This window comes from Falco biarmicus, chromosome 10 (genome assembly GCF_023638135.1).
Source record: "Falco biarmicus isolate bFalBia1 chromosome 10, bFalBia1.pri, whole genome shotgun sequence".
Lineage (NCBI taxonomy): Eukaryota > Metazoa > Chordata > Aves > Falconiformes > Falconidae > Falco > Falco biarmicus.
This window is the reverse complement of record NC_079297.1, coordinates 248597-272836: the sequence shown is the minus strand read 5'-3', so window position 1 is coordinate 272836 and position 24240 is coordinate 248597. Positions and strand designations below refer to the sequence as shown.

Here is a 24240-nt window from a genome sequence, read left to right as displayed (position 1 = left end):
GGAAGCCACTGGCTATCTTCTGAGATGTTTTCAGATCCCACATTGAGGCGCCTCTGTCAAGCTGCACACACACCCTACTATGAGGTGAAAGCCCAAGTCTTACTGTTCCCTCATCAGGCAGCTCATCGGCACTGCAGTACAGAGGCACAATCCCTCAAGTAAGAATAAAGCAGGTATGGGAAAACACAGATCCAGATCCACTTGTAACTACAGAAGATTTATCCACGATAGGATCTATGGATTTGTAAAAAATCTGCTCTCAAGAAACCACCTGTTTTAATGTCTGTTAAGTACAGAAATATTGATTTCAGGTGACAGTATTTACTCAAGACGACCCTATACAGTTCTTAATCCCCATCCTTAAAGAGTTTTCTCCAATAAAAAAACCTGCTTCCTGTATCTGGATGCCCACCTTGCTGAATGTCTAGCATTTCTAATGTTAAATGAGATGGCTTAAATTAAATGAAACAAAATCCATGCTCAGGATTGTGGATTTTCAGGTACCACCCATAGTGCTGAACTTCAGGTCAGAATTCAGTACAAATGCATATTGCTGAATTAACTTTAATCCAGCTCGCTCGAGTACTGACAGAAGTGCCAGTGTCAAGAGCACTCAAGTTATACCAGAGGCTTCAGGCAAGTAAGCGAACCAAGTTATGTTCCCACAGCTTTACCACTTGTATCCCACTAAGCAAGCTCAGGAGAAGGCCACATCCCATACATCACATCAGCGTGACTGACAACACACATGTAGGTATTACACATTCAGCTGGAATTCTCCCCAGTTGAAGCCCAAATTACAAATGCTTAGCAATATATACATAAGACAGACAGAGGGAAGTGGCAGCAACAGCAAGACATCCAAAGGGTTCACAGTTTTTTGAACTCCCCATGTTTCAGTCACACACCAGCATTATACTGGTGTCCTGCCCCATCTACCACCAAAATGAAGCTCCCCAAATGCTGAACACAGAACTGAGACATATTACTTCATAAATTTCAAATGTACAAGCAAATCCCTCTCCCTAGTTCCTCCCTTACAAAACAGAGCATCTCACCCCAACACCTATTAAACAAGCTCAAGGGGATAAAACAAAGACAACCGTAAACTGCATTTGTAATCTGAAACAGAATAAGTATGCAAGTACAGGAAAAACACCTGCTGGTTATTTCAGTTTAACTTAAATCTTTAAATCTACCCATCATTCCCTTAAAGTTTTTTCATGGAAGGAGAAGAGATTTCCCCATCAGCAACAAATACACAAAAAAAGTAACATTTTTACGTGACCAAGTCTGTTCTATTTTCTTTCATAGTCACTAAGAGTGATTTATTTGCTGTAACCTCTAACACATACTACACATACTGCTGAGAACATACTAGGTCTCACTACATTATAGCCCTAAACTCGAATCCCCAAACTTTTTTTTAAAAGGAAGCCTTCTCTGTAATATGACCATGCAGCTACAACACCCAAGTTCACACACACCAGTAAAGATTTTTAACACATCTTTGATTTCACAGTTACTTGAAACTAAAACATTGCAAAACATCCTGAAAAGCTCTGCACCCCAAATGAGTATTTAAGTTGGAAAAGTAGATGACCCTGCAGGAGGCATTTTTTAATAGTATTTGACCACTAACCTCAAAGCTTTGTGATTATACATATTACAGTACAAAGTAAAAACTTCTTTATTTTTCAAAATATTCTGTGACTACTTCTGGATTATTTTATGAAGTTAATTGCAACAAATATCTTCTTAATACTGCATTAACTGTTTGGAGAACATCTGTAATAATTAACACAGTTTTTCTATACTTATAGTACAGTGTGTTCTTTCAAAAAGCCAAGATTTACCTTCTCTGAATTCTCAGACCTTGCCAAAATTGGGGTTTGTCAATCTGTAGTTCACCAAGTACCTCCAAGAGATAAATGTCACCTTGAAAATACTACACTTGAAACTGAGTATTTGCAGGAATTTACAAAATAAAAGGCTAAATGGTTGTCAGCTAAAACACATGCTTCAAGAAGTGCAGTATATTTATCATGCAGAATCACTCAAGTTAAAATGCTTTTTATCATACTGTTCTCCTACATAAAGCATGTCCAAAAGGTGACTATAGCCACTGTAGTGGAAAGTTTTGCCATATATTCTATCAAATAGTTTGACAGAATCTGAAAAGCACATATTTTCAGACATACTAAAAATTCTTTCAATTTTCAAAACTGCTACGATCTTCTGTCTCTCTTAGAAGAGCTGTCTCTTAACGTGCAAGTCCTTCTTCTTAAACTTCAACTTAAAGCAGTTCAGTTCACTGCACCTGTTTGGAGCCATGCTTGTACCTGCACACCTTCTCACGTGCTTAAGACTGGAGTCACAACAGCCATTACTCTCTGACTGCCCGAAGCAGAAGATTCCCAACAGGACCAAGAAGCATCACTATTTTCTAGCATTTCGTCACACTCCCCGTGACACGAATGTCTGCAGTCTTTCTATTAAGAACTCCAGGGACATTCTTCAGAGATCCAATGAAGGAGGAAAAAAATTAATGCTCCTTTACTGCTATAGCAGCCAGACCCTCCTGCAATCCACAAAAGCTACTCCAGGGTGATAATCTGAACAAGACATGGCTGTTCATCTTAACAAAATTACATTCAAGGATGCCTGTTCAGTTTCAAGAGCACCTTGCAGGAAAACTTTAAATTCCAAAGGGAAGAGCTACAAAGCACAGCATCAGCTAACATTGCTGGTGCTGCACACTTCTAATAGGGTACCAGTTTAGCTAACCTGGCCAGCAGACTATTACAGCACTACCTGACAAGCACTTGTGAGGGGCTTCACCAGTTGTTAGCACATGACCTTAAAGAAACCAGTGATATTACACTGCAATTACTCAGAGGAAGTATTCAACTTAAAACGTAAATTCAATTTGTTGTATCTGCCACAAGAAAAGGAAGAACAAATTAATAGCTACTGGAAGTAGCAAAACTTTTTACATCCTTTCTTTGCTTCAGAGATTTGCATGAAGGCTGTAAACAGCTCATGTACTTGGAGCTAATACAGACAGTAATGGCATTTCCTTGGTATCAGAGATATTAATGACCTGTTCAGGTACAAGCAAACAGTGGTTTTGCCTTCATGAGCCAAAGTAAGCGCCAACCCATCAGTTTAAAAAAAAAGTGTTAAACCCAAAAGTACTTCACTGACTGAAAAGGTCACACCAGCCTGACTAGCAAAAAAACTGCAACCACTCTGCATGGTCTGAACTCACTGCCAGAACAGGGGGAAGGAAAGGCATGGCCCCAACAGACATCAATTGAAGACTATGGATACACCATAGTCAGAATACAGGTGGATATATCATCAGCCTGGTTAGGAAGGAGAGCAAGATCAGGAGTGCTCTAATTTTTAAATAGCAAAAGACAATTCACACGTCAAACCTGAGCAAATGCAAAGAGATAAATTCCTTCGTGCACTGAAGGCGTACATCAGTGGCAAAGGGAGAGGACAGTTCATTTGTACAGTTATACCAGTGGATAAAAGAGGACATAAGCAAGCAGGAGGGTAAATCTGGAATAACCAATAATCAGAATGAAAGCTAGCACATAAAGATTACTCTAGCAATGCTGAGCAACTGTAAGTCCCTCTAAATGCTCTGTTCCACTTAAAATTAAGCTTCTTTGATAGAGCATAAACTAGGGAATTCATAGTTCCAAGTATCTGCAGTTAAGTGGGGAAACAAGTATTGAAGTTACAAGAAATAACCACAGGACAGCACTGTGTTTTGGAGTAGTCTACAATCCATATAGGAAGTTTGAAAAAGGCAAGTACACTCCCCAGCTAAGAGAAGACAGATCATATATGTTATTAAGACAGACACTGAAATGTTTGAACTATTTCATGAATCTGCACTAAAACCTCTTAATAGTCTAGGGCTTAAGTACAACAGAAGCCAAAACGTAAGAATATAGAGAAGAAATGCACAATCAGGATTCCCAAACATCAATGCTACCACATACAAGCAGCACAGAAATGACAAAACAATGACCTTTTAACATGTTAGTCCAACTTAATCTAGAATTACAAACATTAAATTATAATCTGAAAACAAGTATTTGTTAATTTCAACATTCACATGCCAAATATATTACATCCAGTCATTTAGAAATTATGATTTCTACTTTTTGGAAGACTGCCATCCATCTCCAAAGCATAAGATCAAAACTGAGCCCATAATGAATATAAATAAGCATTTTCCATTGTGGTTAACATTGCAAGAATGCAGAATTTTTGTTAGTGACACTTGTGCAAGCATGCAATACCAAGCATCAGATGCCTGAACACATCAGTAATAAATAAGAAATCAAAAAATGAACCTGTATCAACAGAAGGTTCTTGAGTCCTGACAGTAACAGAGGAAGACTCTGTGTCTTCAACTTTTTCTTCCTGTAAACGGGCATCTGTACCGAGTGCTGCGCTATGTGATGTGCTTCCAGGAGATCCTTGTTCACTGAAACTTTGGTCAGATTCAACAGGAATTTCTAACTGGACTAGAATGGAGGAAAAAAATTTTGTTTGAGTAAAATGCACACAAGAGCATATTCCAAAACAATGATGTGTGTTCATCACATTATAATGAAGGGGAAAAAAAAAAAAAAAAAAATCAATTTGTGCTTAGACTGCTTGCTGTTGTATTAACAAAGAATTAAGGTTTTGTAACACAGCTACTTGTAGCAACCCTCTAAATTTAGACCTGCTTAGAAACACACAGGCTGCTAACCCTACAGCCTAAAATAGCACAGGTCTCCTCAAGCCACTACCATAGCTCACCCTGAAAGGGAAATGCAGTGAAGCACAGAGCAGAAAAAGGGAGCATTATCTCCACACAGTCTAAGAATAAAAGCATCCCATTTGATGTTTTCAGTGTTCAACTAAACTTTCAAGGTTAGTATTTGGGTTACGCCTTCAATCTAAAAGCATTAAAACTTTGTAACTACCTCATTTTCATAAGCATAACCTGCAACTCCTAAAAAACCCAAAAAACCAACAAACCACCCCAAAACAAACAACCCACACAAAAAAAACCAATGACAGTATTTCCTTTAAGTTATTTTACAGCCTGTGGAGCTCTCCTTTTGCAACCCTAGTTACCCCTCTACTGGAAAAGCTCCCACCCATGCAAGGGAAATGCTAAGGTTACTGATGAAGGAGGAATCAAAAGCAAAAGGCAATCAGGGCAGCAAAGAGAGAGAAACTTGCCTTGAGTTTTCTCTGCACTGCTGATGAAATCAGGTTTTAATAGCACATATACAGCCTACATGTTATGCAAGTAAAAATACAGTGTTTGCAACAAGTAGACTGCCATGCTACCACAAGTCCAGAGTATATCAGGAAGCTGCTTACCCTTTTCAGATTCCTTTTGGTTAGATGTCACATCTTTCCAATGTTGAACTTCTGTCGAAGTTGTGACATGATCTGCATTTAAAATCTCATGGCTAATACTAGATGAGAGCCTTGAAGATCGTCTCCTGATCTGGTCTCTTTCAAGGTTACCTGAAGAATTCTTCAATTTTTCCTGAGCTGGAATAGACAAATTTAATGGTACCATGCAGTTACAAGATTACAAATAGCTTAAAAGCAAGCTTTAAAGATTTCCCCTCCCAGTAGCAGTTTGAAAGTCTGGGGTTTTTTTTAAGGACTGAGGTTAACAGCAAAAGCTAAGCAGCCCTGGTGATTAAACCTCTCTGTAAAAGCTACAGTCATATTAACACTTACAAATAAGCATAAAAATAGAGCAAAAGCCTATCTTATAGGTGTCACAACTTCTTCTTTTAGTAACAGATTTGAAGTAAGAATACAGAACACTATTTTACTAGTAAAACATTGTTTTAAACAGCAACCATCCCACAGATATAAGTAATGCCAGAAGTTGATGAGACAATTCAGACACACAAGCAACTTTGACAGTAAGCTGGACAACATATGTGCACTGAAGTTTTAAGACTTTGTGGTCCTAAGGCAGGGAAAGACAGCCTTCTTCAGATGTTCATCTCCTTGTTCATGATACTACTTTAGAGAATATAGTTTTCCTTCCTCATCAATGCTTTCAAGTTCTTCAACATCACTACACAGTATACAATGATAAAGCAGAAGCTATTAAACAGCAGTGACATGAGTATTTGTTTAATATTAAGGTTTCTTTGCTAAGCAATGTGGTAGATCCTCAATCTAGTAACTGAAGAGTTTCTATAAATAGAAAAAGGCTTTTATAGCCTTCTATGCATTGGAGGAAATAAAATAATCACTGCCTCCTCTGCATCTATGAATTTCTGCATCAAGACTCACAGCTTGTGGCTCCCTCCATTCAAACCAAGCTTCTAAGATTTATTTGGGAATTTCAGCATGGTGATGCTAGGTATGAATGGCCAATTTAAAAAAAAAAACAAACACCCAGAACAACAGGTGCTGCATTTCAGTCATTTCATTTATCACAGTTCAAGGTTAATACCAGACTCCCCACACCTGTGCTCCCCCCCACCCCTTCTGCTTTAAGAACTTATACTGCAAGAGTTGAATAACAAAAAATACTCACACAAGTTTTTTTCAATCCTGGGACGCTTTGATGGAACTTCACCTCCTTTAGGTATTTTCCGACGTCTTAACTCCAAAGTTATGGGCTGTAGTGTCTGAGGACTTGGCTCTACATATTTAGATAGAGAACAAGTTGTCTGGATATTAAGCTGAAAAACTCTTTAAAAATTCCCAAGCCTCACAAATTGAAATACTGGACTTGCATAAACAGAGTTTCACCTGGCTTTCCAAAGTCTACATACTAGCATTTAATCCTACTACAAACATGTTTTATAATATATGAAGATTACCTGTCTAAATCTAACCCCTCACCAAACCACTGAAGCTCCAAACCCAGTAACTCTCAGCTGTCCTAACAGAGCCTGAACAAAGATGAGTTCAGAACATTTTCAAAGTTTCTACAGGCTTAGGCTGTGAAACAGCAAGATACTTTTAATTCCTTTAGGTAAGTTTAAATGGGTTCTGACATAGCGCCTAACCATTTGAGTTTAGCTACATACCTGTTGGAGGTGTTATCGGTGGTCTTCCACGTTTTCGTTTAGTTTCTTTTGTGTTTTCCTGTGAACTCTTTACACTGTCATTCTCAGGCTTCTTCTCAATTTGTGTATCTACTGAATATTCCATATCATTCTCTGATATATTCTCTTTATCTTCTTTTCCATTCTTAGATATATTCTTTTCTGAGACCTTTCCTTTTTCCGAGATTACTATCAATTTTCCTTCTTTATCAGGTTGCTTCACTTTTTTCTCAGTCTTCAATGTCTTTTCATCCTTGTCTTTCTTTGCATTACCTGTTGCTTTCCTCTGTTCTTTAAATTTCTCCCGCTTTTCAGGAGATGACGGAATTTCATTACCTCTTTCCTTAGGCTTCGCATTACCCACAATATTCTAGAATAAAGAGAATGACATATAAAAATTAACTTACTGCAGTCTCAAAGTCCTCTCCCACCTTTGTATTTAGCAGACTTGCATCCCTGTCCAATTTTTCAAATAACAGTGTATACTCTATTGCAACTCATAGATCAAAACTTAAGAGACACTTAAACTGTTCAAGGATCCATGCAGCCTCAACAGGACAGTGCAACAGATTCACTCATTTCACAACTCAATGGCCTGAGTTTTACTGTTTCTTTGTTCTCACGTGCAAATTAGGTCCGTACTAGCTTGTGCAGTACTACTTAAAGCCTACCTGGGACAGTCAAGAAGGAGTTGGAGTCATGAGCACAGAAAAGGACAAACAGCTCAATCACTTGGATGCAGAAACCATTCTCCTTTCATAAAAGTGTCTCACTCAAAAAACCCCAAGTATTTAGCTTGTAATTAACACTGCCACTTAAGTGTGACACTTCAGAACACTCTACGCTAAGTGAAGAATCACATAAAACAGCTGCAATCACCAGCTTCATCAGGAGCCACATGATGTTTAAATTTTAAATGGTAGTGAACACATATGAACCATGTTAATCAAATTATTCTCAAGAAACTGAACCATATAGTACATCTGAATTACCTCTTGATGTTACTGAACTCTTAAAAAACTGTGTGTCCTTGCATAAGCACATTCACACTGTGAATTAGCATTTTACCATCACTGTTCAATATAGCATGTTACACCCTCAAGATAGGGACAGAGTAATACTGTCATTAATGATGACCAGCACGTGGTTTTGTGGGTTGGGTTTTTTTTTTTTTCTTTCTTTTTTTAAAGAACCCCTAAGTTATGAAAGACATGTGCCATGCACATCATCATGGCTACGGTCTCTCCTACTGATGAACAGGAACACCACACTTTCCCTCCACCACCAGCATGCTGTGTCTGAATCTACACCTTAAGTAACTTACATTCACAAGTGAATCCTGAGCTCTCCAGTTGTCTATTTATTTAAAATTCACTTCCGATTGCGTAAACAGAGCTCATGAGGAAATATGCCCTTTATGCTTTTTTATGAAAAAGGACAGAACAAGATGTTCTAGCATAACTTCTCTTGGGTTAAGAGAAATCTTCCCAGCTAGTGGTTATAATGGAGGAGAAAACTTAAAACTCCTTTCAAAACCTACCCAAAGCTCTGCAGAAACATGAAAGTCCCTAAAGGAGAAGAAAATACTTTGCCTTTCTTAAGCAGAGTATTTTTAAAGATTGTTCAACTTCACGTATTTAAATATGGTAGAAATACTGCTCATGGCAATGAAGATTCTTCAGGTAGTTCCCTTGTGAGTATTAGTCAAATACTCAAATTAGTCAAACCCTCAAGCAGGGACAATTATTACCATTTGAAAGCTATTAAGAGTACTTTGTGGCAAATCTGAAATAGTTTTCCCTTCCAGACTGGCAGATACACAAATCTGGAGATCTCCAAGGAATGGCATGTCTCTTCACAACAGTAACAGATTTAAATTGTACCCATTAATAATACACATTCCAATAACGAATAAAGATGCATGTTGGGGGGAAGGAATTCTATTTCTTTACTAAAACTTAAAAGTTCCAGAAAACTAAAAGCAGAAGGCACAACTAAAAACACAGACTACAGCTGCCACACAGAAATGTGTGGCAAGATCTCAAACTTAAAACCATTCCTGTAATGAAAATTACTCAGAAGCAGGTACTTCAGAAGTTTTAACCAAGTTACACAGGGCTAGAACTTGTCAGCCCTTCCTACAAAACGCCCACACATGAAAACTGAAGTACAAAGCAATACTACTTCCTTCTCACCATGAGCAGGACAGTTTTTTTGTTTGGTTGGTTTTTTTTTTTTTATAAATGGCTGAAGGTTGAAGCCACAGCACTGACCAGGTGAAGGGCTGGTAGAACAGCCAAACCATCGAAGCAGAACATTGATTAGTCAAAAAGCTTATCTTCTCAAAGTTGTGAGGTAAAAGATTACTAGATAACTTCCTCAGGAGTCTCAAGACAATCAAGCTGTTACTTTGGGGAAGAAGAGTTTCTGTCCACTCCATAGTTCCCATCCCTTTATTTTTTAAGGTTCATGTATTTAAACTAATCTCAAACAGGTGAAATAACTAAAGTGTGTTTCAATAACTTACCACTAGCTTTAGTATGTACATTCTGAATCTTCCAGTGATTTTTACAATGTTTTATTTACATGCTTATGACTTCTTTAGCTCAACAGGTGCATTCATAACAACATGAACCTGGGCACTTAGCTAACCATACCATGAAGATTTGTATAACCTTTTCTTTTTAATGGATTTTATTTCCGAGGTATTGTATGTTAGCAATAGCAATATTTCATTCATTTCCTATTTTATAATTAATCAAATCTAGCCATCTTAATTGTCAATTTTAGAATACACTAGTAGCATGAACACAATACTTACCTGATCTTTGGAAAAAGCTTTGACATGAATGTTTTTGACAGTCTGAACTACACCATCATAAAATTTCACAGTGTATGTACCTAAAATTTGAAAATAAAGCATAAGGGCTTAAAGATCTGACGTTACTTAACAGAGCATTTGCTAACAGCTCCAATACTCTAGCTGCATATTTGGCTCTAGATAAAAGCTGCCTTATTTGCATTGTCAAAAACTTCAACAGCAGAGGTCTTATCACAGGACAGGTAAGGGAGAAACAGTGAAGTTACCAAAAATAATTAAGGTAAGCATAAAGGTGCATGTCTAAGCTTAGAACTGCTCCTTAGATATACTTTCCTCACAAAACCCCAAAATATTTTTAGTGGAGTACTCCAGTAGATAATTACGCAGACTTCTCCTTGACCTTATAACATATAGTCAATCTAAACAAAGCACAGCACAAGAACAAGTCCTTCATAGTTCCTCACCGACATTCAAAAAGGAGCAGCACTGCTGTGCCTTTTGTTTCTTTTTTCTTTCTCTCTCCTATTTGTCAAGGGTTTTTGCAGCTCTGACGCTAGTTCTACTGCTGTTACATGCATCCCTCAAAAATAAACTTAAGAAGAAACAACTTTTTCCAAATATATTGTTAAAGCAATTACTGACTGGATATCCCAGCAGAAAGCTCTTCTATCTCATGAAAAGGATCAGAAGTTTGGTTAAAAAAGTTGATGGCAGATTAAAACATGTAATTGAAAATAAAAGTATTCACAGTTCTGTCTGCTGCACTCTCTCTCCAGCTAAACAAAAAAGTTAGAAAACAATATAGAAACGCATTACTAACAAGAATGACAAAACCAGAAGTGACTCCTTACCATCTTTGTTAACAGAAGTAACTTTGGCTGGATAGAAGCGACAATCAGACCAGCATGCCAATACCTGATCATTTATATGAAATCCCTACAAGACAGTAGTTAAGTGTTTTCATCTGAGAATTACTGAAACATACAACTTCATTAAAACATCAAAATTATTAGTTTTCCCATTATTTAAAATCATAAAACTTGTACAGCAGGCAACACAGCAACAGTGAAGCCTTTTAATGGTCATAATTCATACAACTGCACATTAAAACTTACACACTCAGATGTCCCCTATTTTTTACTTACTGCACAACCTTCCTCTTCCTGTAATCCTTCTTTTCTTAACTGTATTTTCTCTAAGGGACGCAAATAAGGACTGTCCCAACAAAACCATTCATCATATCTATGGTTCCAGCGTTTGAAATGGATAAGTACTTTTCCTTCTTCATAATCAATTTCTTCAATGTGAGCTGGATACCTGGTCAAAAGGTAGATTAAAATACTTCATTTAAGAATAGGTAAGCTGCCTCAGACACTTAACTACAATATAAAACATTATACAAATGGAGCCTCCTGCATGATCAAAAGCAAAACATCTGAAGACCTGCTTGATCAGGTGTGATGGGCAGCCGAGTAACTAAGTCTAACAACCTCTGGTTTCTACAATCTTAACATCTGATGTATCACTTGTATAAGCAATAAAGATACTACTGTAATGAATAAGCTCAGCACAGGATGAATCCCAAAACTGAACAGCAAAGGCAAACATTGGCTGTGGGAAGAAGAAACCACAAAGGAGTTGTTGTAGTCTGAGGTGGGAAAAAAAAGTAACTACAGATCAAGAAGTCAGAAAAGCCTTCCTTACACCTAGAAATTTTACACAGTAACAAAGCTGACCGCTTTAGCTCCCTCTTACCAGCAGTAGCTGGAGGTCAACACACTCATTTCTCTCAGATATCCATCAACATGCATCATGAATCATCTTCCCAGTGTAACTGCAGAAGTCTAGCACACACACTAAACCTAATTTAAGTTTTAGATTCTCAAAATTTAAATTTAATCTGCAAAGTCCCATAACTTTTAAATAAAAATCTCCCAGTACATTAGAAGTAAAGAATTCTGACGAGTCTCAAATTCAGTTGTTTCTAATCACAAGGACCTTAAAACCTATGTATTTCTTTAATTGCATTGGTAATTTGTAACTTCAGTAAATATTTCAGAAAAATAATATATTTCACTATCCCAACTGAAGATAACATTTCAAGCATTGACGTTTTGACATTTTCCCCTCAGCAATAGTAGTGCCAAGAGAAAGATCTTCACTTCTCAGCGTTTTTGGTTATTTTTGAAAGAAAGGCAAGGCCCCACTGAATTCCTGAACAAAGGGCCAAAGAAAAAAAGCCCAAATCCACAAGTATGCTTTACCTGTTAAATCACACTTAAAAAGATAGAACAAGCGGTAAAAAAAAAAAAAAAAAAAAAAAAAAAGCATCTTGAAAGGATCAAGCCTGATGCTAAAAATAAAACCCAGACCTGTCAGAATTAAGACTGAAATGCAACACAGACTTCCATTCTACAATCCTATGTAGATGAAATGCTACCTACAACTGATACTATTCAGCAGATCTAAGACATGTCCAGTTATGACTTGTTCAAGAAGAGCTACACACAGGCCATACTATAGACTTACACTGCAACCACAGACCAAGGCCCTGTTTAACACAATGCCACATGCCTCAAACTATGCCACCAGTTCGTCCCAATATATTATTGGCATACAGTAAAGGCTGTGGAGGAGAGGAAAACAAATGGGAGATACTTATGGCAGGGACACCTCTAACTGGTTACCAGCTTCCTAGGAAGGAAGTAACTGTGTGCCAGTCAATGTTATTTCATATTTATATAACTCCAAGCACTGCCCTACACAGGTTCATGAGAAGGTAATATTCATAGCCTTTCCACATATAACAACACAGTTCTACTACACATCGTTTATTCTTAGTGATAAGCTGTTGCTGAGATATCCAAGTACAGGTAATGCCAAAAATCAGTATCCAGTTCCCTACAAAGTGCAACAAAAACAGGAGCAGGGATTCCCAGGTCCTCCAAACAAGAGACTAGACAAAAGGACACTTTTGCCATCAGGGTTGCAATGGGCCTAGGGCTTGTTCAGATTCTCAAAGATCAAGAGGGAAGCACATAAAAATGACAGAGTACTGACTCAACATTTAGCTAAAAATCCAGTCCATGCAGATAACCACCTCTGGAAAACAAACTCAACCCACTAACTTTCTGCCGCTGGGGAAAGACAAGCCTAAGTGACAACAGCCAGCTAACTCCATGATGCAAGACTGTTCCCTGCTTCGTATCCAGTAAAACAAGAACCTCCTCCACCAAAACCATCATCCCAGAACCATGCACCAGTGTCATCTGCACCTATCTCACCTCACCTTCTAAAGACTCCCTGATGAGGAAGAGATGTTGATTTATCAAGAAAAACATAACTGACAAGACCAAATTTTAGTCTGATTGAGAACCAGTGTGGGTGAAATGGAGCTCCCAGCCAGCTCCAGGATAAAATGTCTGAACAAATCATCTCTTTCCGAAGCAACCAACAAGTAAATATATGTTCAGCGCTCTTGACTGGAACAGTAAACCTATTTGAAGCTGAACTAGATCTATACACAAACTTTTGACAGCCCCCTCCCTGACAGCCCCTACCCTTCCTTTCAGATGCAAAACAGCTCTAGCAACTTCAAAACAAAAAATAAAGGTTCATAGGTTCTCCAACAGCTCTGAGCAACACACATCAACAGTGCAAGCTTCCTTCCTTCAGCATTTGTACCCTAGCCTTCAAAGCATTGAGCAAGCACACCACATCAGGAGACACAAGTCCTCACAGATCAATACAGAAGACAAGTAATACAGCATATTCACACACATGCACCAAAAGGCCTGTGAATATGCCAAGGGATAGAGGTAACAAGAGAAATTCAGACTTGTTTATCAAGAAAACATACTACAGAAGTATACATAAAGTGAAAGGCCAATAGCTAAAGCCTTACTAAGGCCTGAAAGAGAGTACAACTACCATGTGTCCAGGGATGGTCAAACACATCCTCCCCCAAATCACAAAGGAAGCATTTAGCTGACTCCATGGGTTTTCAAAACAGTTAAGTGATGCTGTATAAGAAATCCTCACACAGTACTGATTTGAATAGTTATCTAACACACTGTGAAAAAACTGAAATCACACTGGAACACACTGAAATCAGACACAACTTCTTGCAATACACTGGGAAAGTTTTCCAGCTCAATTCAAAAGGAATTAAGAGCCTGTACCTTTCAAGGCTTTTTGCACTGGCTAAACAGTAAGGGAACACCTTCATAACGCCCAAAACTCCTAGCATTAGTTTTGGTAAGAACCCAAGCAACAATCAAAAGCTCAAACAGCGTAACTCTCCACAGATGGGTTAGCAATAACTTGCAACTTTAGACTACTGCTGTCAGACCACAGCAAATATGAAAATGGGTTTGTTGTAGACACAAGTGTAAAACCATCCTCTTCTGGGAAGAGGTAAATATCTGAAAATTCAGAATCAGAGTGCTGACTGAAGGAATTCCTACCTCAGTCTTGGACTACTTTGTTTCCCTTCTCCTTTCCTATACACCACCACAGTGTAAACCCCCTCTCTTGGAGCTAGGCAGGGACAAGCTTAACACAGTCAGAGCAACGCTGAGAAGAAAGGAAGCATCTAGGAGAACCAGCACTATGAAGAACAACAGCTATGGAGTTTCATCTTTTTCAGTACTGAGACAAATTTTTGACAGTATGTGCAATTAAGCTCATGGGACCGACAACCTAAACCTTAACAGAGTAGCACAATAACAATACCAATGTTGTTTTCAATACTTAGGAGCCTCAGCCAGAATAAAAAAAAAATAATCTTAAAATCCATTTTACTCACACAACAAATAGGGGAACTTGAAGAGGTGTCATTACAGTAAGGTAACACAAGAGGTGTCATCATTTGCCTACTGCAAGCATCCAGTGCAGTCATCCTTTCTTGAAAAGGGCTAGGCAGCACTGAAAAGTTTAAATGATTCAATGTAAAAAGTTTTAAGAATGCAATTCAGCTGGGATGGTGTGTGCGTGTACACTGTCACAGCTAGCCTCTCTGGGATCTCTCCATTTAGGACTGCGCTACTGGAGCAGTCTCACTACTCCATCCTCTGAACTCTGTGTACCACGAAACCTTTCAGCACGCATGGAGGAACTGCCTGATGGCCAGAGCTCTCCCCGTTTAGTGCCCTCAGGTCAGACACTGTCACAAATCTTTTGTGACAGCTTTGATGCATCAACCAAGCGCTAAAAACTAAGTCAAGCACCAAAAGCACTCACTGTACTCCCCAGAGTTTGAGTCCATGAGGTAACACACAACTGCACCAGGAACTGAATTGCACTTCCAATTACCATTCCAGATTCAATAAAGTAATCTTTGATAAGAACTCTGAAGATGCAAAATGCACTTTGGCAAGGAGCGGACTGTGTTGGCAACTCTGCTGGCTTACACAAGCCATCCTCCTCTTCAATAGGGTTGACATCACATCCACACACCTGAAAGCCCTGAACTAGCATTTCAGGGCACAAGCCACTGCCATGAAAGGCAGGTAAATGGGGCTCTGAGATGAAATACATTCCCAAACACTACTGTCATTTGAGAAGCAATACTGGCCCATGAATTGACTGGTATGTTTGGTAGTGAGTACAGAAGAACTCACTGCCAGCCCTCTGATCAAACAAGAGACTTCTGCTTATGTTTAAGCGCCAGCATCACAACAAAAGCAACAAAAAGGCCTCTGCAGGTCCAATACTGGGAAAACCAAGTATCAGCAAATGGGAAGTTTTGTATCCACACAAAAAGACTACATCATAACCACACCAGATGGTCCTGTTCACAGTGGCAGGCGAAAGTAGCAGAGGAAAAAAGCCTGCTGTCCTCTACAAATCCACACCTGGGGAGGTGTGTCAGCCTGTCACTACTGATATTGCGAAGAGAAAATATGCCCCTAGAGCTATTAAAAGTTTTGGTTCACAAACCCTGAAAACAAAAACACACACACATCACCAGTCAAGGAGACATGGACTTTCTGACCCTGGTTTCAAAGGCTTAGCAAGCAAAAGAAAACTTTTCAGAATTGGAGAGCTGGTTACTAAGTTGCAAGACCAAAGATTCACAGAAACACCGTGCATAAAAGAGGTCATTTAAGATCAAGTGTATTTAGAAAACAAACAGCATGGCTTGAGTTTGGACATGCAGCATATTCAAAATTTAAATTTAAGCCAAGGGGTGTGTGAAAGTACAGCAGGTGTCAAATTACACACACACACAAGTTTTCCCATGTGAGAGCTGTACGCATACTTCGAGACACTGTTGACCAAGCATGTCAGAATGGTAACAGTCACAGATGTCAGTTATTAGCCTTACTCTGACACAGTCTGTAATAAACTGCATCTTTAATAACCCTACATTACAGGCAGGCTAAGAAGTCTCATTTTTGTAGATGTGGCTTTTTTCACTGCATGAACAAAGCTCAAGAATACAAAAGATGCATGCAGATTCAGATCAAAGCCCTACCTACACAAATCTCGATTACACATGAAAGCCAACATTACAACAAAGTATGATTTAATGTTGATACTTCACGTTCTTTCCACAAAGAGCTATGTTTCACTCTCTTTCATAGTTCTAATCCCCTGGTACCTGGAAATTAGAGAAATACTCTGCATGCAACTAAGATGCTTTAGAACAAGTCTGCTCCATCTAAGGCAGTGCTCCATCCTTCTGGGATGTCCAGATGGTTTTCAACACTGACTTCTGCACACTTAAGGCGCTGGCAGGTTCCAGATCCTAATGTACAATGTCTAACCCACATATATTCTAAAACAAAAATCAACTGTAGCTGATTTCAGGAGAGAAGGTATCTTAAGAAGCTAACAAAAACATATTAACTCCTGTATTTAAGAAGTCTTTGCCTCTAACAATCTTTACTGTATGCCTCATTCACTGAGCATTGTTAAATGCTAATTTTTGAGCTAACTTCCTAAAATGAACTCTCAGAAGTCTCAAAGCTAGCCCAAGTAACTTTTAGGCCCTTTTCCCCCTTCCTACTGCACTGGTTAATTAAGAAAAGCGTTCTTCCTCACAACTGAAGTCTGCAAGACTTCTCTGAGCCAGAGCAGACTTCTCGGTGCGGAATGTGTTTCCTCACCCAGTTAAAGCTGACCTCTGGCAAATGAGCACAGGCCATAACAATTTCAGTCTGACTTTAAAACCTATGGATTCACAACAGCAATGCAAAAGGAAGCAGTGAGGAACTACCCTGGGTATTCGGTACTGCAAAGGATTTCTCTCTTCATGATGTCTGTTCTGCAATCTGTATATAGCACAGAACATGGTGTGAATTCAGAGCCTGAAGTCCCGCTAGATTTATGAGTAGCCCTATTTCCCAGGCACAGATAGCACCAGTACACTTCTTTTTAAGGACCAGCACAACATATCAGCATCTATTGCCCATTTCAACCACTGGTCTATAAACTCTTATAAATTAACTACTTTCCTACAAACCAATGACCAGGACTCTAAATACTGTACCAATACAAAATGTTTAAGATATTAAAGACTTAAGAGTTAATACAATATGAATGGTTTTAAAAAAATACCAGTTTTTTAATCTGTCACGGGCTTCCAACTGGGCTCCCACCTCAAAGTTGATCCCTCTTCTATTCGGAGGATGTTTTGTCATTTTGTAATATCAACACTGCTGATTTTATTCCCCTGAAAAATGCAATTAAATATCAATCACTAATCAAGACATACACAAAATAAGCTTATGCACCATAATCCCCAAAAGCTAGATGTTGGACCTCTGTATTTTTGGTTTGCAGAAAGTAATGGGGGCAATTATCTCTTAAACAAGGGTTCCCAAGTGACAGTGTGCAGAATCATTTAAAAGATGTGTTCGAAATTGTAGCTACTGGACCACAAAACACTGAAGCTCAACCTCTGTCCATTGGTCCAAGTTCCAGGACAATTAACTCTGCAACCCAATGTTTATTAACAACTGAGAAGTTTCATAATATTCTCTCCCTCCCTCCCGCTTTAAATGGAAACAAGGAATCCAGTAGAAATGAAGTGGGCAAACCCAAACACAGTAACAAATCTTTCAACAGCTACCATGTTAGTTAAACACTCAAGAATACTACGTCACCTCATCACTACAAATGCAACAGAGTTCAAAGATGTTAGATATACGTAGATTTTTTAATCAATTGGAGAAGACTGTATATACCGCTTGCATATTTGCATTGCTTTCCTCCCATGTCTCCACCATTTTAAGCAGAAAATAAGAATACTCTTCATTAAGATATGTTTTTAACATATAATATAAAGGTTTAAGAATTTTTTTCAAAGTAGTAGTTTCCCTCGAGGTACGTTTAGCAGAAAGCCTGATCAGGAGCCATTTTCCCCAAATTTTTGTCAGCTGTTCTGCAAAATTTTAAGACACTAATTATAACCCATTCCTGCAGTCTTCAAGCTCACAAAATCCAAAAATACAAGTACGTTTTATTCAATACTGTCCTCCTTACAGTAAGGCTATATCTTGAAGATTCAATTAAAGATGTATAAAATGGATGCAAGATAAATTAAAAAACCTTCTCATCATACACTACAATAAGAAGACATGAAAAGGCAACAGAAATAAGCAACAGCATTTTGGTTCACACAATGCATAACCAACAGTGGTATCAACCGAGCTACATATAAAAGGATTATCATTATTTTATGAAGAACTACTCTAAGTTCAAGTGTGGTTCAGAAATCAAAGATCTTTAGGAAAGTCATAAAGTTTTTATCGCAAGGAAAAGCTACTCCATTGACACACTTTTTAAACCAGACCATCTGTCAAGGGCTGGCCACGGAGGCTCCCTCACCACCTCTACTATCATAACCACCTTGCAAAGAAACTTCTCTACCAGATGATCTGCTGTCTTCCTCTAAAGCACTGCTTTTGGACTTATCTTCACTACTATTAAAGCAGCCTCCAACAGTATGGGGAAAAAAACCCAAATGCTATTGCCTGTAAGTTCAATTCACAACACAGTGATTCACACCAAAAGAAAAAAAATATTTTAGCCACCTAGGAACTGAGAAACATCACAAGTTACTTTTCTAGAGTATCTGGTAGCAAACCATGAGTGTACCCAGCATGGATCTGGATCAGTCCAGGAATTACTGCCTTCTAATATGGCTAGAGGTTGGAGCAGGAGGAATTTACCTACCACATCCTTAACTTTTAATTGGGAAAGAAGGGGAAGGAAATTAAGGAAAAGTAAGGATGGTTGGCGTTTTACATTCTGATAGATAAGAATAAAAAAACGAAAACCTGGAAATCCAAGCATCAAGTGCAAACTACATTTTCTTTTTTAAGTATTTATCCACCCACACCTCAAACATCTACTGCTGCCTCTGCAGATTTACATCATTAACACATCACTTTCTCATACTAGCAATAGAATTTCATGCCTCTAAATATAGAGCAGACACACATTCTGCTAAACACTTGCAGGATATATTACAGCTGCAAGATGACACTTGTCCTAGTAAACTTATTTTTCCTTTTTGCTAACTAGGGACACACAAAGACAATGTACTCCTAGAGGTACTGGAAGTGCATTACTGAAACTCTCTGCAGTGGTCCCCTTTGGTAACAGCTGCAATCTTGGAAGAACAGGAATCATTCCAGCTAACCTACATGAGGCTGAAGAGGAACATACACACCTCCCGACTTCAGTAACAGGATCTCATGCAATACAGTTTCTATAAACAATTTGGTGAGGAAGGCCTTCCTATAGTTTCATTCAAATGTTAAAAAACTATGAATATCACAACTAAAGGGAAATGTGAAAAAACAGCAAAAGCCATTCAGCCATATTTACAGAGGCTGCAAATTCTGTGAAAAAAAACCCTGAACTCTGTCTACTTTACAGCTAGTCAGCTGAAAACCAGCATTTGTCAGAGCACACACATACTGCACTTCACTAACTTGGCCAAGCTTGTTACAAAGCAGCTGATTAGAAAGTTGGAAGAAAGAAGAAATTGTATGGGCAAAAAACTTGTATCACTGCCCCCTCCCGCGAAGTCCTCCTTCCTCTCCCCTCCCAAGTTATGAAACTTGAGCTGCTTTGGGTTCTCCCTCACATTCTGCAACTGGATTTAACTTGATCCAGCAGTCCCTACACTCAGCATGCCCCCTCGCAAAGCATGCTGTCTTCATTTGCAGCTAGTTTCAGGAACAACTTCCTCAGGCAGATACATACCTGGTAGAGTATTACACAAGATAAGTTACAGAAAGAAAGACGATCTCAACAATTCTACCCTGAAATACACAGCCTTTGAGCAAGTCTGAAACCATATGATACAGTCTTCACTGGGAGCCATCACATAGCTGTCCACAAACAAGGCCAACAGACAACACGAAAGTCCATCACATTTCACCAGCATGACCTTGACCACACGGAGAACTTGGTTTCTCAGAAAGAAAGCACCCACCACAGGGGACTGCCTCTGCTTTGATATTTTATGTTTCAGCTCCGTGTTCTCCTGCAAGGACTATTTAAAAACCTTGAACTACATCAAAACAGATGTTTAACAAACAACCCCAGACTAATCAGACACAGTCATAGCTACAACTTGGAAATAAGAACACTTCACTTTAACATCTCTTCTAAAGTTTTCCTCAGTAGAAAACTAATTTACAGTAACTTGGTAACTAAACCAACACACAAGCAGGCTATTCGCTTCAGTAACTGGGAATCCATTTTTCTCAAGTGCCTAAGACCACGATTAAAACAAGGGGTAGTTACTACACTTACCCCCAAAGCTATACAGCTTTTCTCCAAAACTTCTTATTCCATTATGAGAATTAACTTGTTTCAGGAACAAATAATCCAGGATTTAGACAAGTCACTACTTCCAACAGAAAATATTTCTAAATCTACATCACTGGAAGTACACATCTGTTGTTTAAAAGGGAGAGCCTTCTCTTCCCCATAGAAGTCACCATGAAGTAATCTAGCTTTTAAAGACTATTCAAGCTATTCAGACGCTCACCAGTCATGCACCAATCAGGAAGACACATTTATATTAGGGCAATGCAGAGGAGAACATGCTTACATTAAAACTGATTCCTTCAGCGCTCGTGATTGTTGTATTTTAAACCAACCTTTCTACACTGCTAACAGTGTGGGTCCTGTATACCAACAACTGTAACCATTCTTACTCTTCAGTTTTCGGCTCTGTCAGTGCTAAGCCCCAAACCTGGCACATCACTAAGTTCCAACAGAAAAGGGTTCCTCTGGAAACTGGAGAAATCTTTCACATTGTCATATAGAGCAAAACCAAGCAGTTAATGGCAAACTTTCTCTTTCACTAATAAATAACAGCCTCTATTGTTTTCTCTCTGGAAACTGTAGAATTACTGCAGCCTTTTTCAAAGCCTTACTTACCTTTGCAAACACTATTTTCAAAAATCACTGGTAAGTATAATTAAAGTTTCCTACATACTAGCACGCCAAAGCCCCTGCGTTTACATCAGTCCCACTTCCAAACTGTGTACAGTCTCAATTCAGTACTTCATAAGCAGCTCAGAAGAAAGGCAACTAACTTCCACAATTCACTCTTACCTCCTTCATTCTTTAGTGTATCTGTGCCAAACCCAGGGATTTCCCTCCCTTCCACCCCGCCAGCAGAGCACAATAGAGGGGAAAAAAAGAAAAAAGAGGCACCCCATGAAAAACCATAGATCCCTGACTTGATAAAGAAACATGGTAAAATTTAACCATTTGCATAAATACAAGTTTTCAATGCAAAATAGTATTAAGTTTTATTCTGGACGGTAAGCTTTCTGTTCAATTCCTATGAGGCATTCTATATCACTGGTGATTCTGCAGGATGACATGGTAGGACAGTTAGTGGGTTAATAAAAAGTACTGGCAAAACCAGGGAGTAAAAGCAACTAGCAAGAGGTTGTCCTGTGTTCACCAGAGATGCAGCACAGGTATAATCAAACTGGTATACTGAAGGCAGCTCCAAGATTTGAACTGCAGTTCCTATTCAAGCAACAAGACAGAAGTTTGATTTGTTCCCTTCACGTATAGCAATATAAGCAGTTTTTCTATGCCAAAACAGGTTTACAGTCAATTCCAGAAAGGCTGATTCTGCCATTCACTCCAGCACCAGACAGTGTTCCAAAACTGCTAGCAAATCTGTGTACCCATTTTGAAACTGTCATGAACTAAGTTCAATCACATTTTGCACGTAAGGTTTTCATGGCTCTGCAATATTTAGGTTTGACCTTTTACTTATACCATCTGGTATCATGTGTGCAAGCCTTGTGTCTTCATCATGGTAAAACAATGAAAGCCTCACCCAGTTCACCCCCTACAATATGCACGCCCCCATCAGGAATGGTCAATCCAGAGAAGTCCATGGTCCCCACCACAATCGGAAGACCTTGCAAGTGGATGACCACAGCCATGCTGTGCTGAAAACACACACCTGCAGATAAGAAAAGGTAATGGCTATATCAGACTGCAAAACAGTATTTACAGACACCATTTATATTATACAATCTTAATGGCATCTTATGAAGACTAAGTACAAGTCTCACAAACATATAAACACCACTTAGAAAAACTGTTTGGGCCCTGACTTAGGAAGCTGATTACAAGAGACTTTAATTGCCTGCAGATAAAAAAACAACTGCCTACCAGGTTTTGCCTACAGCAGCGTTGCTAACATGAAGCATGCCTTACCGTATTCTACCCTACATATAAAAACAGAAATAGAATTCCACACAGGTTAAAAGTATTAACCCAGAAACAGCTTTTGTAGTAGCTATTCATCTAATGAATTCTATGCTCCTGTCTCATGTTTTGTTTATGCATACCACTTCAGAGCAAGAGGAGCATGTTTTAGGACACAGCCTTAAGTTCCAGAATATGTCCTTGGCACTGGTATTTCAAAACACAATGCCTCAGATCTTCAGTCAAGTTGTGGGGTTTTTTTAATGTAACAGGAGTAGAAACAGGAAAAATTTGAACTGGATGTGAAGACCATCAGACAATGCAAAAAATTCCAAGAAATACTGCATCACCTCCCTTTTTCTATCTGAAAGACACATTCCAAACAAGACACTGGACTACACACAGTTCTTACTTGCACCACGTAGGATCCTCAACCAGATCCTAACCAGCACTCACTTCTTGCTTTAAAAGTTTCAAAAGTTTCCAGATTCAATCAACAACTACACAGGCAAACTCTTTGTCTGAGCAAGACAACACAAATTGGATCCTGAACCAGTATTTACAATTTCTATAACAGTAATACTGTACACCTAATTCCTCAACATTGAAACATTCCCCTCAACACATAAGACTTGGTATTTAACTTCAGACTCCTATTTTTCCTCTAGTTTATATAAGTAGACTAAGAAAACTGACACCAGTAGAAGTCTACATTTGCTCTCCTCTTAGAGCAGAAATCAAGATCTGTGACAAAAATAAAAACATGTCAGCAAACATTTACCCGCCCTAGATGAAGATCCTCACACTCTCCCTAAGATTACAGGACATTGAGAATGTAATTTTCATCCTCTTACCAACATCCCATGTATTTGTGCTGTTAATTTAACTTGGCGGTGAGACTGGGACAAGCCAACATGGAAGCATAAATTATGATATGGGCAATTCAACAGAACAGGAAAAAAATTTTGCTATAATAAAACCTATTACCAAGTGCAATTAAAGAAATAAATGCTCGTTACTGAAAGGAATTTTTTTCAATCATTTGATCATCTCTTATTTAGCTGTTCTGGTTTCCCCTCTTTTCCTGTAACACACTAAAGGTAAAGGACAAACACTCTTAAACACTGGACAAGGAAGAAGATTTCAGAAAAGGATTTAAGTCACATGAAATAAAGCAGGTTTTTCCTAAATAAAATAACATTCATTAAAGTAGATTTTCTTGAAACTGCTATTTTTTTTCCAACTGAAAATGTGCAGCCTTTGTATTAAGAATGTAAAGATTTAATTTAGAGAAATATTAGCCACAGTGCCTCTGCAAGAATTAAGAAAACTTGAATTTTAAAGCAAAACTTCAAAAGCTTGAAGAAAAGCTACAATTAACAAAACCAAGTGTCCATGCTTATACTCACCAAGAAGAAACTCGTTGCTTATACGGCTGCAAACATTCCAAACACTGTTGTACAACTATAGGGAAGGAAAAACATACGTCACATGAATTCTGAAACTAGAAGTAGTTTAGAGTTCAAAAAAATATTTTCTCTACAACCAACGATATCCCAATCATACAGTAACACCTCTAGAACATTCATTTAATCTGAAATT

At 38.5% G+C, this 24240-nt stretch overlaps 1 protein-coding gene across 3 annotated transcripts in view; it reads right to left on the bottom strand.

The window, feature by feature from the left end:
* The window catches only part of PHF20 (PHD finger protein 20), a 71934-nt gene that overhangs the window by 40896 nt on the left and 6798 nt on the right, over positions 1 to 24240 (bottom strand). For 2 of the 3 annotated variants that reach the window (XM_056354241.1, XM_056354243.1), the window contains exons 4-13: positions 24048 to 24102; positions 22262 to 22390; positions 17494 to 17608; positions 11076 to 11247; positions 10782 to 10866; positions 9931 to 10010; positions 7092 to 7479; positions 6593 to 6700; positions 5404 to 5580; positions 4377 to 4550 (exon numbers count right to left, since the gene is read on the bottom strand). In XM_056354241.1, coding sequence (XP_056210216.1) covers positions 4377 to 4550; positions 5404 to 5580; positions 6593 to 6700; positions 7092 to 7479; positions 9931 to 10010; positions 10782 to 10866; positions 11076 to 11247; positions 17494 to 17576 — 1267 coding nt within the window. In that variant the 5' untranslated portion in view covers positions 17577 to 17608; positions 22262 to 22390; positions 24048 to 24102. The remainder of the gene's footprint in view (positions 1 to 4376; positions 4551 to 5403; positions 5581 to 6592; positions 6701 to 7091; positions 7480 to 9930; positions 10011 to 10781; positions 10867 to 11075; positions 11248 to 17493; positions 17609 to 22261; positions 22391 to 24047; positions 24103 to 24240) is intronic. The other variant, XM_056354244.1, reaches the window with a different exon arrangement.